This window comes from Salvelinus namaycush, chromosome 40 (assembly GCF_016432855.1).
Source record: "Salvelinus namaycush isolate Seneca chromosome 40, SaNama_1.0, whole genome shotgun sequence".
Classification (NCBI taxonomy): domain Eukaryota; kingdom Metazoa; phylum Chordata; class Actinopteri; order Salmoniformes; family Salmonidae; genus Salvelinus; species Salvelinus namaycush.
In genome coordinates, this window is record NC_052346.1 from 12,265,432 (window position 1) to 12,283,725 (window position 18,294).

General features: G+C 42.4%; 1 protein-coding gene across 1 annotated transcript in view; it reads right to left on the minus strand.

Moving 5' to 3' along the window:
- Window positions 1-17,996, minus strand: part of LOC120033225 (multidrug resistance-associated protein 4-like) — a 37,292-nt gene extending 19,296 nt beyond the window's left edge. Inside the window, exons 1-7 of the mRNA XM_038979507.1 lie at window positions 17,848-17,996; window positions 7,315-7,425; window positions 6,202-6,322; window positions 5,808-6,032; window positions 5,630-5,719; window positions 4,972-5,135; window positions 4,328-4,453 (exon numbers count right to left, since the gene is read on the minus strand). Coding sequence (XP_038835435.1) covers window positions 4,328-4,453; window positions 4,972-5,135; window positions 5,630-5,719; window positions 5,808-6,032; window positions 6,202-6,322; window positions 7,315-7,425; window positions 17,848-17,996 — 986 coding nt within the window. The remainder of the gene's footprint in view (window positions 1-4,327; window positions 4,454-4,971; window positions 5,136-5,629; window positions 5,720-5,807; window positions 6,033-6,201; window positions 6,323-7,314; window positions 7,426-17,847) is intronic.
- Window positions 17,997-18,294: the final 298 nt, after the last annotated feature.

An 18,294-nucleotide genomic window follows, 5' to 3' on the forward strand; every position in this document is an offset into this window, starting at 1 on the left:
GTGCTCTTCACAAAATAGATGGCATCATGAGGAGAGGAAATTATGTGGATATATTGAAGCAACATCTCAAGAAATCAGTCAGGAAGTTAAAGCTTGGTCGCAAATGGGTCTTCCAAATGGACAATGACCCCACGCATACTTCCAAAGTTGTGGCAAAATGGCTTAAGGACAACAAAGTCAAGGTATTGGAGTGGCCATCACAACGCCCTGACCTCAATCCTATAGAAAATTTGTGGGCAGAACTGAAAAAGCGTAGGTGAGCAAGGAGGCCTAAAAACCTGACTCAGTTACACCTGCTCTGTCAGGAGGAATGGGCCAAAATTCACCCAACTTATTGTGGGAAGCTTGTGGAAGGCTACCTGAAACGTTTGACCCAAGTTAAACAATTTAAAGGCAATGCTACCAAATACTACTTGAGCCTATGTAAACTTCTGACCCAATGGGAATGTGATGAAAGAAATAAAAGCTGAAAAAAATAATTCTCTACTATTATTCTGACATTTCACATTCTTACAATAAAGTGGTGATCCTGACCTAGTATAGGGAATTTTTACTAGGATTAAATGTCAGGAATTGTGAAAAACGTATTTCAAATGTATTTGGCTAAGGTGTATGTAAACTTCCGACTTCAACTGTACATCACGGACAAAGCACATGCCTGCAAACCTTACATCGTAGCGCAGCAGGAGAGAGTGGTTTCATCATGGGGAAATAATAGATCAATTAAAAAAAAAGTTTTTGTCATAGATGGACAAGATTAATATGAGATGAAAGGAGAGTTCCTAATGAGTTCAGGAAGCCAAGCTAGAGCTCAGACGTTCACAGCGATGGGGGCAGACGTTTTGATCAAGAGCGAACTTTAGAAAATATGAACATTTTCTCCAACAATAAACATACAGAAAAGTATTTTACAGTCATAAGGAACGTGAAATATTAGTCGTTTTATCATTTTATTATGCTATATTTAGAAAGTAAGTCATTTCAAACCATATTCATACAGTTTTGTTACACAGGAAATAAACAGGAAATAAAATTAAAAAATGTCACTGTACTTGAGCTTGTGTCCTCAAGTGTCTACACCTAAGCAATGTATAACTATTTTTACCAGAAAGGTATGATTTTAGCCTTTCTTTGAGTACACATTACTAGTTATTGTTTATGACCCTCATGATAAATAATTACTTTTGGGGATTATATAGATTACATTTAACTGGTTAATCCCGAAAAATTTCTCCAAGTTTTCACCATCATTATAAGGCCCTAGTTATTTTGTTGCTTTGACAAAGTCATTTCTGAAGATTATTATTTATTATTTACCAGGCCTGTCTCCTGGTAGCGCCTCCATGCTCTGGACACTACGCTGACAGACACAGCAAACCTTCTTGCCACAGCTCGCATTGATGTGCCATCCTGGAGGAGCTAGTACAATAACTAGGTGTGGAGACCATCATAGTATAGTAGTGGTACTAGTAGTGGAGCTAGGACAATAACAAGGTGGAGACCATCATAGTATAGTAGTGGAGCTAGTAGTGGAGCCAGTACCATAACAAGGTGGAGACCATCATAGTATAGTAGTGGAGCTAGTAGTGGAGCCAGTACCATAACAAGGTGGAGACCATCATAGTATAGTAGTGGAGCTAGTAGTGGAGCCAGTACAATAACCAGGTGTGGAGACAATCATAGTATAGTAGTGGTACTAGTAGTGGAGCTAGGACAATAACAAGGTGGAGACCATCATAGTATAGTAGTGGAGCTAGTAGTGGAGCCAGTACCATAACAAGGTGGAGACCATCATAGTATAGTTCATTCAGTCCTTGAAGGAGAGCGCTCCTTGTCCCAGAATCGCCCAGAATGCACCGCGCGGCCCAGTGACGTGCATGGGTAAGGTTTCCTATCTCCTCAAAAGTATATCTGTCATTGCGAATGTTAGACCAATCTGTGAGGCACATCGATCTGCAGTTTGAACATGGTGAGATTGTAGACTCCTAAATTGAGAGTGCAGTTTGTTTAGGCAATTTTAAAGCTAACTACAGTAGCTACTTTACATGCTGATATTGTCTTTGGTATTATTGTGTGTAGCTAACTTGGCTACAAAGCTAGGTAGCTAGCCAGCCCATAGAGAGAGAGCATTGCGGATTTTGTAGTCGACTTGAGCTGGAACCGATTTCCATGTTGCTACCAACCTTATTATAACACCAAAATGAAACATTTGTTCACAAAAAATATTGTTCTCACAGTGTTATTTAACACTATAAATGTAAGGAATGAGTGGTTTTTGATGGATTTCTCCTTTAAGTTGAACATGTGCACAAAAATGCCTAAGTTACACTACACAAAAGGTATTAATTTGGTGGAATGACCTTTTTATTTTCAGGTTTTTGATATTCCCCTTTGAAAACAACAGTTGCAAGCTTGCAAAAGTTATTTTCAATTTAAATCAATACATCTTAATTGACCCAGAAGGGATATTATAAAAAATATAGCTGCAAGCAGCCATGGCAGGGTTCATGCACCATCGCTCCACAGCACCACCATCAGGACAAAATAGACTGAGACAGTACAAGGAATGAGAACGTTAAAGAGATTGATCCCATCTAGCTGAGGGTCGTTAGTTTATCATACCGTTTGTGTATCCAGCTAATATTTTATTTGTTTTACCCTTATTTAACTAGGCAAGTCAGTTAAGAACAAATTCTTATTTTCAATGACGGCCTAGGAACACTGCCTTGTTCAGGGGCAGAACAACAGATTTGTACCATGCCAGCTCGGGGATTTGAACTTGCAACCTTTCAGTTACTAGCCCAAAGCTCTAACCACTAGGCTACGCTGCCGCCCCATAATAGAAATAAACATATACAATTTATGTTACTATTGTAAACTCAGCAAAAAAACGAACGTCCCTTTTTCAGGACCCTGCCTTTAAAAGATCATTCGTAAAAAGCTACATAACTTCACAGATCTTCATTGTAATGGGTTTAAACACTGTTTCCCATGCTTGTTCAATGAACCATAAACAATTAATGAACATGCAACTGTGGAACGGTCGTTAAGACACTAACAGCTTACAGACAGTAGGCAATTAAGGTCCCGGTTATGAAAACTTAGGACACTAAAGAGGCCTTTTAACTGATTCTGAAAAACACCAAAAGAAAGATGAACAGGGTCCCTGCTCATCTGCGTGATGACTGCAGATGTGGCCAGGGCAATAAATTGCAATGTTTGTGCTGTGAGACGCCTAAGACAGCGCTACAGGGAGACCGGACGGACAGCTGATCGTCCTCGCAGTGGCAGACCACGTGAAACACCTGAACAGGATCGGTACATCCAAACATCACACCTGCGGGACAGGTACAGGACGGCAACAACAACTGCCCGAGTTACACCAGGAACACACAATCCCTCCATCAGTGCTCAGACTGTCCGCAATAGGCTGAGAGAGGCTGGACTGAGGGCTTGTAGGCCTGTTGTAAGGCAGGTCCTCACCAGACATCACCGGCAACAACGTCGCCTATGGGTACAAACCCACCGTCGCTGGACCAGACAGGACTGGCAAAAAGTGCTCTTCACTGACAAGTCACGGTTCTCACTTTGGGGTGATGGTCGGATTGGTGTTTATCGTCCAAGGAATGAGCATTACACCGAGGCCTGTACTCTGGCGCGGGATCGATTTGGTGGTGGAGGGTCCGTCATGGTCTGGGGCGGTGTGTCACAGCATTATCGGACTGAGCTTGTTGTCATTGCAGGCAATCTTAATGCTGTGCGTTACAGGGAAGACATCCTCCTCCCTCATGTGGTACCCTTCCTGCAGGCTCATCCTGACATGACCCTCCAGCATGACAATGCCACCAGCCATACTGCTTGTTCTGTGCGTGATTTCCTGCAAGACAGGAATGTCAGTGTTCTGCCATGGCCAGCGAAGAGCCCGGATCTCAATCCCATTGAGCACGTCTGGGACCTGTTGGATCCGAGGGTGAGGGCTAGGACCATTCCCCCCAGAAATGTCGAGGAACTTGCAGGTGCCTTGGTAGAAGAGTGGGGTAACATCTCACAGCAAGAACTGGCAAATCTGGTGCAGTCCATGAGGAGGAGATGCACTGCAGTACTAAATGCAGCTGGTGGCCACACCAGATACTGACTGTTACTTTTGATTTTGACCCCCCCTTTGTTCAGGGACATTATTCAATTTCTGTTAGTCACATGTCTGTGGAACTTGTTCAGTTTATGTCTCAGTTGTTGAATCTTGTTATGTTTATACAAATATTTACTCATGTTAAGGTTTCTGAAAATAAACGCAGTTGACAGTGAGAGGACGTTTCTTAGTTTTTACCTTCTGACATCATTGACCAGTGCTGAGAAGGGCTTCTCCCAGGCATACATTTTGATGATCCTGATTCCAGACACCACTTCATTCATGGTGCGTATCCTATTGTCAGTCAAGGCAGCTGTTTTACTCCTGCAAGAAAACGAGGTCACTCAGTCACTTCAGTCATATCTCTTTGTGAACAGAAACTACTGACGTTTCCTGAGTTTAACGAGTCGATGGCAATGTTTCAATTGCATTCAACTAAGAACTCTTTCGTAGAATCAGAGAAGTCTGCATTGCTTTAGGGTTTCATAACGCCTAATCAAAGCTATTACTTCCAGCACTTGTTTTGTTGATTGTGTGAACAACTGCCCAAGCAAGAGCTCACGGTTCAATTGCCAGCCAACATATGAAGCTAACTTTTCTTCACATGTGCTTGGAATGTTCTAAGAGGTAAATCATTAGTCAAAACAGAAAAGGGGTTTAAGACAAGGACATCATTTTAACATATAGGTTGACCTATGGGTTACCATTGAACAAGGTAGCTCTGACATAGTCAATGAAGCATAGGAGCCACTCACTGAAAAACATTGCCCCCTATAGATAAGGACGAGGTCAACTTTTCTCAAGAAGACCCCACTAAGTACAAGCCATGTCATGTAATTCACCTGAGGGAGCCGAAGAGCTTTCCAAACATGGTCTGTAGTGGCAGGAGGAACACAAGGACAGCCACGCCTGCCAGGCACGACGGGCCAATCTCATACCACAGGAGTATGATAACCACCACAGCCTGCAGAGGTGCTATCCAGAGGTAGTGCAGATTGGTGGTCACCTGCAAAGACCAGTGATCCTTGGTTCACTTAGCTGTAACATGTTTCTATGTAGTTGCATTTAGCATAACACAGATAATGAGCCTTCGAGCTGGATTCATGACCTACTACAGCGGCCAACAGGCCACGCTTGTCTTCATAAGCTGCATGGGCTCCCCATGTTATATACCTTCAGTCTGGTTTGAGTTTAGCATCGGATAATTGTAAACATTTGTGCTACGCAGCAATCTGCATTTTCCATTCATCCATGACTTTGTTCTCTCTGTGGATTTAACTTATGTACTTTAGTTGCAAGGACAGGATGACAGACGGCTCAAAGGCATTGCGGATATTGGTGCATTCCATTCCTGTACATTTGACAAAGGGTCAATTGTTATATGGGGCCTCTGTCATATAAGCTACAGCCATACTCTTCAGAAACCTACGGAATGAACTGAGGGAGATGATGTGCTCAACCATTTCATCCAAAGTAACCGCATTTACTTCCTGCTTTTACCTCATCAAACTTGTTGACATCGTTGGATAGCAGGTTCACTATTTGGCCTGTGGTTGTTTTTCCCATCGCTGCACTGCTGAGACACAGGGCCTATGGGGGAAATTACATTTACTAGTAAATTGTTCTTAAAGATTTTAGTTTGTATAATGCTGTATGCAGGTATGTAGCGTATAATGACCTTCTTGTAGATCATGTGACACATGGCCACTCGTATCTTCATGCCGGTCCTCAGGACGTGGTAGTAATAATGAATTTGGAGGACGGTCAGCGCGACAGTGGACAGAGAGATACCAGCAGCGTAGGCTGAGGCCTCATACAGCGCGTTCATATCATCAGGATCGTACTTCTCAAAGTACTGGATCAGCTTTCCCAAGAACACTGGCTGGATCACCTTAATCACCTCCTATTGGAGGAACAAGAGAAGAGGTAGAGAGATTTCAACCTGAACTCAAATCCACTTATTTACACTGTAAAAGCTGACATATATGAATAGAAAACCCACTTACTATGTACTATAGGTACATAGGTCAAATGTTATGTTCAAGAACCGGAAAACGTATATTTCTACATACTACAGTGAAACTAAAGATCCCCAGCACTGCGTAGGGTTTCCCATAGCACTTCACAATGGCTTTGGTGAGTTTGGGCATCCGCAGCTCCTTGGCAGCCATTCGAACCTCCTTATCCCAATGCCTGGAGAGATTAGCACATTGTTAGACTATGATCAGAAAACAGAACCTAAATACACAATGCTGCTAAGTTCAGTGTTTAGCATGAAACTCCAAATAGAGCCAGGGAAAGTTCTCTCTCAATGCTCTGAAAACAAAAAATACAATAAGGGATGTAAACAATGAAGAGGGAAAGGGCTAGGCTAGGGGATAGGGCTAGGCTAGGGGAAAGGGCAATGTCCTAGGGAAAGGGCTAGGCTAGGGGACAGGGCTAGGCCAGGGCAATGTCCTAGGGAAAGGGCTAGGCTAGGGGATAGGGCTAGGCTAGGGGATAGGGCAATGTCCTAGGGAAGGGGCTAGGGGATAGGGCTAGGCCAGGGCAATGTCCTAGGGAAAGGGCTAGGCTAGGGAATTAGGCTAGGCTAGAGGATAGGGCAATTTCCTAAGGAAAGGGCTAGGCTAGGGGATAGGGCAATGTCCTAGGGACAGGGCTAGGCTAGGGGATAGGGCTAGGCTAGGGGATAGGGCAATGTCCTAGGGACAGGGCTAGGCTAGGGGATAGGGCTAGGCTAGGGGATAGGGCTAGGCTAGGGGATAGGGCTAGGCTAGGGGATAGGGCAATGTCCTAGGGACAGGGCTAGGCTAGGGGATAGGGCTAGGCTAGGGGATAGGGCAATGTCCTAGGGACAGGGCTAGGCTAGGGGATAGGGCTAGGCTAGGGGATAGGGCTAGGCTAGAGGATAGGGCAATTTCCTAAGGAAAGGGCTAGGGGATAGGGCAATGTCCTAGGGGATAGGACAATGTCCTAGGGAAAGGGCTAGGCCAGGGGATAGGGCTAGGACAATGTCCTAGGGACAGGGCTAGGCTAGGGGATAGGGCTAGGGGATAGGACAATGTCCTAGGGAAAGGGCTAGGCTAGGGGATAGGACAATGTCCTAGGGACAGGGCTAGGGCTAGGCTAGGGGATAGGGCTAGGCCCTAGGGAGCAAAATAGAGCTGGGCCACAGTATGTCATACCTCTGTAGTTCCTCTCCCAGGACCTGAGAAGCATCATCAGGAAGCACATGGTACATGTCATCTTCCTCTAGCCTCCGCTTATTTCCAATACTGAATAAAGGGGTTACCCAACTTATAAAGAAAAAGGAGAGAGAGAGCAGGTTAATTAACCAATGTATTAATTAACCAATGCAATAACCAATGCAATAATTAGCCAGTGCAATAACCAATTAACTAATGCAATAATTAACCAATGCACATTGAGGAAAGAGAACACAAAATAGGAAGTGGATGTGTATGAGCAACATTTAATCCATGAACCCCAATGTCAAAATGCACTGTACTAAATGTTCTGCTTTATATTTTTTATTTTATTAGGATATACATGTAGGAGGAGGGCCTGGTTTGTTTGCACTGCCCTACGACAACTTGGTTGAAGAGTAACAAATTAAAATGTACCTTGAAAGATAAAGCTTCTTAATTACGAATTACTGATTCAGGGTTCAAGTGTTAACTAATAGCTCATTTGTTTTAGTTGTGTCAGCCAACTTTACATGACCTCAGGCACTCTCCCTCAGCAGTGTCACTGATAAAGGAATTAGTATGATACAGGTGGCAACTGTTGCATGATCAATATGCATGCAAGAACAATGTTTTTACATCTAAATGCAAGGAACACTGTGTACTTTTTCCCTTTCTCAGTACCACAAACCACACCGGTACAATTTAAAATAGAATTTGTTTGTTCGACATGGTGGGATCTTATTGTGTCGGTAAAATGAATTATGCGAGAAATGGCAGTGGAAACCCTCTATGCGCAAATATTGATAAGATAACCATAATATCGTAGTACATTTGGAGTCATGAGATATGTTGTGTGGTCCTCCCACTACGACTTGGGAAAGCATGCAGTTTAAGATACAGATTAAATCAATTATGATGAACTTCACAGGGTGCTGAATTTGCAAGATGAGGAGTTTGATGCTCCTTTCCAATAAATATCGAGGGTCTTATTCTGGCGACATGATCGATGCTTGGCTGCCGTTTGACAAATAATAAATCGCTGTTATCCATAATAATTTCATAATGTAGGTAGCCTACCCACACTGCATCTGCGAGCTGTTGGTTAAAGCAGGGTTTCCCAAACTCGGTCCTGGGGCCCTCCCTGGGTACACGTTTAGTTTTTTGCCCTGCCACTACACAGCTGATTGAAATAACCAACTCATCAAGCTTGAATTATTTTTATCTGCTGTATAGTGGTAGGGCAAAAACCAAAACGTGCACCCATGTACTGAACTCCCATTTAGTACATGGGAATTTAAATGGCAAAAGTTATTTTGATGTGCAATGCGTAATCATGCACAGCCTTTTATCCGCAAAAAGTCAGTTTGATGGAAACATCTCTGGTCTAAAACGTGCAACTTGTTTATTGCAGATTTTTTAAATATTTGCATGGAAATCTGTCGCTAATTGAATGGAAACCTAGCTACTGTTACCTTGTTCATTATCTTGCTCAAAACAAGCAGTTCATCACACTGTGCATCAACACTGTGCAACATTCTCTCTGAACTCTAGTGGTGCTTTATGACACATGGGATAGATGCTTAACTTTGACTGACCTGTGATCAGTTTGCTTGCTTTGCTCTACTGATTTTGTGGTGTTTCCTAACCCTGGAAAACGCTGGATGGATAATCAGGCAGCATTGAATGGATAATCAGGCAGCATTGAATGGATAATCAGGCAGCATTGTCTGTGGCCAGCCCCGCCACTTCAACTGAACGATGTGGCTGGAGAAATGTAACTGCTCTCAAATGTAATAGATGCTTTACATTGATTGTTTACAAGACTCAAAAGACAACAAAAATATAAACAAGAGTAATACAAGTACAACCATATTTGGGGTTTTAATACCTGAAATGGGCATGTAACAGCAGAGAATATCCAGATTCTCTTTAAAAAGACCACTGACACTTAAAGGAAAATTCCACCCCAAAACTATATTTTAGTATTTGTTTTATTAATCTATTGTTGATATGGTAAGTGTACCTAATAAGCCCACCAAAATCTAAGTTTAGAAATTTCTAATACACACTGCCCTCATTCTTGGGGGGGGGGGGGGGAAATCAAATAAAAAAATTAAGTGGAGATAAAATGTAAGATGAATCTCTGATCAAGTTATGACTTTACTTACAACATTTTTTAACAAGAGATACAAATATTTGATAAAATATGTGAAAAGTCCAGACTGAGCTTAATGGGTACTGAATGTACGCTTTCAGCCCATGTGTGTTCCAAATAAGCCCACCTCTTATATAATTCATTTCCAAATGTCTAAAACTTACAAACGGACATTTAAATAAAATGTCCCCTAAAGTTATTCAAATAAACTAATCATTACTATTCATCATGATGAAAGTAGCACTCGTAACAGGGGGGTGTCCAATTGTATCCACAGATATGAATGTACACTTAGGCTTTTGTTCTTGCCAATCAGTACACACACCTGATTCAACTAATCAAAGACTTAACTCAAGACCTGATTAGTTGAATCAGGTGTGATTTTGTTTGGTTAGAACACAACCCTGTACCCACACTGGCCCTCTGTGAATAAGAAGCCATGCACAAAGACTAACACACACCACTTTCAATTCATTATCTGAAAGCTGATTCACATTTGCTGTACTGCTATTCTTGTTAGTTGAACTTGTCTATCTAAAGCCAGTTGAACCATATGTATTTATAGCCATTTACATTCTGCATAGAGGGAGTGCTTTTGTGCTATGCTACCCTTCAAGCCAAACTTGTAAAAACGTCAAATTTAAAATGTATCCCCTTTGGAAAGTATTCAGACCACTTTACTTTTCCCACATTTTGTTACAGCATTATTCTAAAATTGATTACACCCCCCCCCAAATCTACAAAACACACGCACCCATAATGACAAAGCAAAAAGTTTTTTTAATGTATATATAAAAATAAATTTAAAAAGGATCACATTTACATAAGTATTCAGACCCTGTACGCAGTACTTGCTCTAGGCACTTTGGCAGCAATTACAGCCTTGAGCCTTCTTGGGTATGACGGTACAAGCTTGGCACACCTGTATTTGGGGAGTTTCTCCCATTCTTCTCTGCAGATCCTCTCAAGCTCTGTCAGGTTGGATGGGGAGCATTGCTGCACAGCTATTTTCAGATCTCTCCAGAGATGTTCAATCGAGTTCAAGTCCGGGCTCTGGCTAGGCCACTCAAGGACATTCAGAGACTTGTCCCAAAGCCACTTCTGCGTTGTCTTGGCTGTGTACTTAAGGTAATTTTCCTGTTGGAAGGTGAACGTTGGCCCCAGTCTGAGGTCCTGAGAAGGTTTTCATCAAGGATCCTGACTAGTCTCCCAATCCCTGCCGCTGAAAAACACCACACAGCATGATGCTGCCACCACAATGCTTCACCATAGGTATGGTGCCAGGTTGCCTCCAGAAGTGACGCTTGGCAATCAGGCCGAAGAGTTCAATCTTGGTTTCATCAGACCAGAGAATCTCGTTTCTCATGGTCTGAGCGTTTTTAGGTGCGTGACCTTCGAGTTCTTGGTCACCTCCCTGACCAAGGCCCTTCTCCCCAGATTTCTCATTTTGGCCGGGCGGCCAGCTCTAGGAAGAGTCTTGTTGGTTCTAAACTTCTTCCATTTAAGAATGATGAAGGCCACTGTGTTCTTGGGGACCTTCAATGCTGCAGAAATGTTTTGGTACCCTTTCCCAGATCTGTGCCTCGACACAATTCTGTCTCGGAGCTCTGCGGACAATTGCTTCGACCTCATGGCTTGGTTTTTGCTCTGACATGCACGGTCAACTGTGGGACCTTATATAGACAGGTCTGTTCCTTTCCAAATCATGTCCAATCAATTGAATTTACCACAGGTGGACTCCAAGTTGTAGAAACATCTCTAGGATGATCAATGGAAACAGGATGCACCGGAGGTTAATTTCGAGTCTCATTGCAAAGGGTCTGAATACTTACAGTTGAAGTGGGAAGTTTACCTACACTTAGGTTGGAGTCATTAACACTTGTTTTTCAACCACTCCACAAATTTCTTGTTAACAAACTATAGGTTTGGCAAGTCGGTTAGGAAATCTTTGTGCATGACAAGTCATTTTTCCAACAATTATTTACAGACAGATTATTTCACTTATAAGTCACTGTATCACAATTCCAGTGGGTCAGAAGTTACACTAAGTTGACTGTGCCTTTAAACAGCTTGGAAAACTCCAGAAAATGATGTCATGGCTTTAGAAGCTTCTGATTGACTCAAATGATGTCAATTAGCCTATCGGAGGTGTACCTGTGGATGTATTTCAAGGCCTACCTTCAAACTCAGTGCCTCTTTGCTTGACATCATGGGAAAATCAAAAGAAATCAGCCAAGACTCAAAGAATTGTAGACCTCCACAAGTCTGTTTCATCCTTTGGAGCAATTTCCAAAACACCTAAAGGTACCACATTCATCTGTACAAACAATAGTACGCAAGCATAAACACCATGGGACCACGCAGCTCTCATACCGCTCAGGAAGTAGACGCGTAGTATCTCCTAGAGATGAACGTACTTTGGTGCGCAAAGTGCAAATCAATCCCAGAACAAAAGCAAAGGACCCTGTGAAGATACTGGAGGAAACGGGTACAAAGGTATCTATATCCACAGTAAAACGAGTCCTATATCGACATAACCTGAAAGGCCGCTCAGCAAGGAAGAAGCCACTGCTCCAAAACCGCCATAAAAAAGCCAGACTACGGTTTGCAACTGCACATGGGGACAAAGATCGTACTTTTTGGAGAAATGTCCTCTGGTCTGATGAAACAAAAATAGAACTGTTTGGCCATAATGACCATCGTTATGTTTGGAGTAGCAAGGCGGATGCTTGCAAGCCGAAGAACACCATCCCAACCGTGAAGCACGGGTGTGGCAGCATCATGTTGTGGGGGTGCTTTGCTGCAGGAGGGACTGGTGCACTTCACAAAATAGATGGCCTCATGAGGAAGGCAAATGATGTGGATATATTGACGCAACATCTGAAGACATCAGTCAGGAAGTTAAAGCTTGGTCGCCAATGGGTCTTCCAAATGGACAATGACCCCAAGCATACTTCCAAAGTTGTGACTAAATGGCTTAAGGACAACAAAGTCAAAGTATTGGAGTGGCCATCACAAAGCCCTGACCGCAATCCTATAGAACATTTGTGGGCAGAACTGAAAAAGCGTGTGCGAGCAAGGAGGCCTACAAATCCGACTCAGTTACACCAGCTCTGTCAGGAGGAATGGGCCAAAATTCACCCAACTTATTGTGGGAAGCTTGTGGAAGGCTACCCAAAACGTTTGACCGAAGTTAAACAATTTAAAAGCAATGCTACCAAATACTAATTGAGTGCATGTAAACTTCTGACCCACTGGGAATGTGATGAAAGAAATAAAAGCTGAAATAAATCACTCGCAACTATTATTTTGACATTTCACATTCTTAAAATAAAAGTGGTGACCCTAACTGACCTAAAATAAAAACTGAGTTTAAAAAACTGAAAAACCAAGGTTAAATGTATTTGGCTAAGGTGTATGTAAACTTCCGACTGTACGTAAATAAGGTATTGATGTCTTATTTTTAAGAAATTAGTCAAAATTACTCAACTTGTTTTCACTTTCTCATTATGGGGTATTGTGTGTAGATTGCTGTGGAATGTTTTATTTGATCAATTTCAGAATAAGGCTGTAACGTAGCAAAATATGGAAAAAGTCAAGGGATTTGAATACCTTCCCAAGGCACTGTATAACAATACAAGGTTAATTTAACAGTAAAATAAGACAAAATGCATATTATTTTGTTGTAGATCAGCAAGTTGTTGCTACTGTGTGACTGTGACATGCAGGCACGAATGCTAGCATGAAAAACCCATTTTATCAATTGGTAAGAAATAGCATATTTCATGGGTATTAATTACTATAATGTGCATATATCAACGCATTAACTCTTAAATTTTACAGAAGGTATGATCACTTATCCGAGAGGGCACAAAAAATATGTTTATCTGAGGGTCGCCTCAAGTTTTTTTTTTTTCAGCTTTGAAAAATTGGCCACTAGGGAACTTAGAACAGTCAATAACTTAATAATAAAACATATGTAGCCTATCAAGTCTGTCAGCAGAAATCATGATTAAACACTGTTAAAACAATGTGTCACGATGTGACTCTTTTGGGTGTATATCGTGGCTCCCTCCCTCTCTCACATCAGGTTTTACAACGGTCATAAATTCCTGGTGGAAACTCTCAGTATGGAGGGAGAGAGCCTATGGAGAACAAAGACATTCTCCTTGCCAAAACTCCTAATTAAACAAGAGAATTAAACAATATGTTTTATGATAATTCATTTTTTATTTTAATTAAAAAGGTTAGATTTTTGTGAATGTTTTGAATGAAAGACTATGAGCATAAACAATTTTTTTTTTTTACCAGGGGTGCCAATACTAGTGGAGAGCACTACTGGGTATGTGTACTACTGGTTATGATTTCAGGCAAAGCATCGAGAACGGGATGGTACTGAATTAGTCATATTTTGATAAGGTGCATGCATGGGGATGTCCACTTCACCCAGAGGTATGCCCATGCTGTAGAGATACACCTGGCTGACTGAAACTGCACCGTTGTCGGCATAATACAGCTTGTGCGGTCTAGACTTGCTCTGGCAAACAAATCCATTACATTTGCTATCAAATGTGAAGTCAACTCAACTGAGGAGTAATAGACAATGGCGACTTAACTTGAAAAACGAGCCGGACACCTCTTTCCAGTTTCCATGACTTTGCTAAAATAAATAGATATACATACATGCATACACTGTGTTATGCTTGTTCGGGTAGCACTCCTCACATGCCATTTGGTGTACGTTATTTTTGTTGTTGAGATGAAACCAAAACTCTGAAAGGGATTATTGTACGTCAGCGTCATTAAATAGTACCCACAAAACACCAGTCTCAACGTCAGCAGTGAAGAGGCGACTCCGGGATGCTGGCCTTCTAGGCAGAGTTGCAAAGATCTCAAACTGGCCAATAAAAAGAAAAGATTAAGATGGGCAAAAGAACACAGACACTGGACAGAGGAACTCTGCCTAGAAGGCCAGCATCCCGGAGTCGTCTCTTCACTGTTGATGTTGAGACTGGTGTTTGCGGGTACGAGATCTTCAGTTTCTTGGCATTTTCTCTCATGGAATAGCCTTAATTTCTCAGAACAAGAATAGACTGACGAGTTTCAGAAGAAAGTTATTAGTTTCTGGCCATTTTGAGCCTGGAATCGAACCCACAAATGCTGATGCTCCACTAGTTTAAAAGGACAGTTTTATTGCTTCTTTAAATCAGAACAACAGTTTAATGTGCTAACATAATTGCAAAATGGTTTTCTAATGATCAATTAACCTTTTAAAATGATAAACTTGAATTAGCTAACACAACGTGCCATTGGAACACAGGAGTGATGGTTGCTGATAATGTGCCTCTGTACGTCTATGTAGATACTCCATTATTATAATTTTTTTTAACAAATCTGATGTTTCCAGCTACAATAGTCATTTACAACATTAACAATGTCTACACTATATTTCTGATCAATTTGATGTTATTTTAAAACATTTCTAAGTGACCCCAAACTTTTGAACGGTAGTGTACGTTCAACCTTTTGGCAGGTATCTGGCTCCATACACACCTTCCACATTGTTAATTATTTTCCATAGAACGCATAGGTTGTGTTCGTAAATTCAATCTGGAATGCCAGAGTGCACTCGTAAATTCAGAGTGTTTAGCTTTCGGAGCCTTCAGAGCGCAGACTGGACGCTTTGAACGAGGCCTAGGGTTCATCTGAGCGTTCTGACCTCACATCGGCAGTCAAGCACCCAAGTTAACTGGCTAGCTAGCTAGCTAGCTACTGTAACATCCACAGTTGTTTAGATGTCTTATGTTTATAAGGACTGATGTCTGGGCGTTCGTATACTTTAGGTTAACTTTACTCCTAAGTATGCCGGCGTTATAGTTCACATGGCATATCACTCCTACTGTCTGGCTACTGTAAAACATGGAACTGGAACCCCACAGTATGAATACACGGACTGGATTGTGGCATAATGTTCACTACATTACATCCCTCCCTTATTTCAAAATAAAGAAACTTAGGTTATCACTACTGGTCGGTATAAAATTCACTTGGGATACAACATTAAGGTTAACTATTTCACCGTTTTTGAACTTGATTAATTACTTCTCTTCAAATAGATATCTTGGAGGTCTTCTATTGGTTCTCATAGGGTATCGAGGGTTTGGAACTGGGTCTTGATCTGGTTGTTCAGCGTCCTGTGGACAAGTGTTCAGGTCGTCTTCTTCCGACAGCTCGGGGTCGAAGTCAACAGGTATTAACGGTGGGAGCTTTTTGAAGAATGATGAGTTTCTGGTTTACAGACATCCAGAACGCATCACTGTAAATCACCGAACCTTTGATTCTCACAACTTAAGGTTTAGGATCGTAGGGAGTCATGAGTTTTCCTTTGATTTGATGACGGCAGAGTACCGTGTCTCCTGGTTTGAGTGTGGAGGGTCATGCTCGGTTCTTGTAGTCAGCAGTCTCATGCGTTGCTTTGCACGTTGATCAGTGTCACGTAGCTTGGTGTTTAGTGCAAAGTGAGGCATTGTGGGAAGTGTAGTGCAGAGTTTTCTTCCAAACATCAGCTCTGCTGGGGTTTGTGGAGTAGTTCCGTGAGGGTTTGCGCGGTAGTTTCCCCTGAAAACTGTAGAGATTTTGTTTCCAAGGTTTTCCTTCAGAGTTTGTGGCTGTGACAGTTTTCTTGTGTTCTCATGAAGCATTTTGCTTCGGATTTAGCTCTCGGCCAGTAAGGTGTCATCTTTCTATGTTTAAATCCAAGGTAGTGGCTGAAATCTGTGAAGGATTGTCCATTGTCTGTTTTTACAATGGACCTCCCGTCAATCTCAGGTACTCCAAAGGAGGAGAAAACTTTGTCAAGCTTGGGAAGGACAGAAGTGGACTTCAATTTTAACTTCCGGATACCTTGAGTATTCGTCAGCAACTACAAGTAGGTAGTCACGCGATGGGAAAGGCCCGCAGAAATCGACTGATACTTCTAGCCATGGACCTTTGGGTAGTTTCGACAGACAGTGGTTTCATATGATTTTCTACAGTGGCAGATTGACATGGAATGCAGTGCTGAATTGCTTTTTACCACAATGTCATCTATGCCTGGAAACCACACCTCTCTCAGTAGGTGTTTTGTTTTCACAATACCTAGGATGTCCTGTGTGAACTAGATTGATTGCTTTTTTTTGGAGAGAGATTGGAAGAACGAGCCGTGTTCCTCTCAGGATGACGTTTGCTTGTGCGTTGATTAGTTAGTTCATGTCTCATGCGAAATAGTGCTTTTAATGTTTGTAAATCAGCATCTTGTGTGTCACATGGTGAATCTTGCCAGGTTCCTGTGGACAATAGGCGCATCACCTTCTGTAGAGCTGAGTCTCTTTCTTTCTTCTTGCACCTCTTCTAGAGTCATCGCTTTGGGAACTGTGTTGTCAATGATAAAGTTCACATATTCCTCTGCCATGCGAGAGGTTCTTTGTGGGGTTTCCCCTGCGATGGGATGTCTTGACATGTAGTCGGCAGGGTTGTCTTTACCGGCTTTGTACTTCAGTGTAGTTGTATGGTTGTCGTCTCAGTCTCCATCGCTCAAGTCATGCTGGGGGTGTGGGTGGTGATAAGCTCTAGTGGTTTATGGTCTGTGAAGTGAGCTCCATAGAGATACAAGTGAAAGTGTTCGCATGCCCAGATGATCGGCAGAACTTCTCTCTCGGTTTGTGAGTAGCGCTGTTCAACCTCAGAGCGCTCTGCAGGTATATTCAATGATACGTGCGTCTTTATCACTTGTAGGGTTGTGCCGACTTAGTATGGCACCTAAACCAACTAACAGTGTCGACCTCTTGGCTGGGTCAAAGTGGGCTGTCGTCGTGTGCTGCATCAGACAGGTTCTTAATTTTTCCATCGCAGACTGGTGCTGTGGTCCCCATGACCAGGTGTGATCTTTTCTTCTGAGCTCATGAAGAGGCTGTGTGGCTGTTGCAAAATCTGGTATGAACTGTGAGCAGTATTGTATCATGCCCAGTAGACTGCGGACTTCCGAGGCATTTTGAGGTGCTGGCAGATTCTGTATGGCTTTGATTTTCTTTGGATCCTCCGAAATGCATTTCTCTGAGAAAACATGGTTGTAAACACTCGTTGTTTTGCTGTATTCACATTTCTTTGTTCAGCGTGAGATCTTTCGCATTCTCTGAAACACAGCTTTAAGACTCGCATTGTGTTCATCTTGAGATCTACCGTAGACGAGGATGTCGTCGCTCACGTTTCTCACGTTGGGAATGCCTTGCAGCACTTGCTGTATTGCATTTTGAAACACCTCGGCAGCTGAATTTATGCCAGAGTTCAGTCTGGTGTATCTCAATAGGCCAGTATGTGTAGTGAAGGTTGTGATGTACCTTGAGTCTGGATGTAACTCAAGCTGGTGGTATCCAGCATTAAGATCTAGCTTGGAGAACACCACTGCTCCATTCAGATCATGGATGAGGTCGTCAACCGTTGGTGTGATGTGTCGTTCACGTTGAATTGCTGTGTTCGGAAGGCGCATGTCGACACAGACAAACTTTATCAGGCGTCTTGGGTTTTGGTGTGACCATTATTGGGGATATACATGGCGTTGGCCCGCTGATTTTTTCCAACTTCTTGGCTTTTAAGTGTGTCAAGCTCTTGTTGAACTTTTTCGCTCACGTGAAAAGGAATCCTCCTGTGTGGTTGTACTGCTGGTTGCACTGTGTCATCAATGTGCAGCTTCACTTGAAAGTCAGTTTTCCTATACCTTGGAAGAGGTCCTGGTATTCATTGGTAAGCTGGCTTATAAATGAACCATCAGTTGGTTCAGCTGGGGT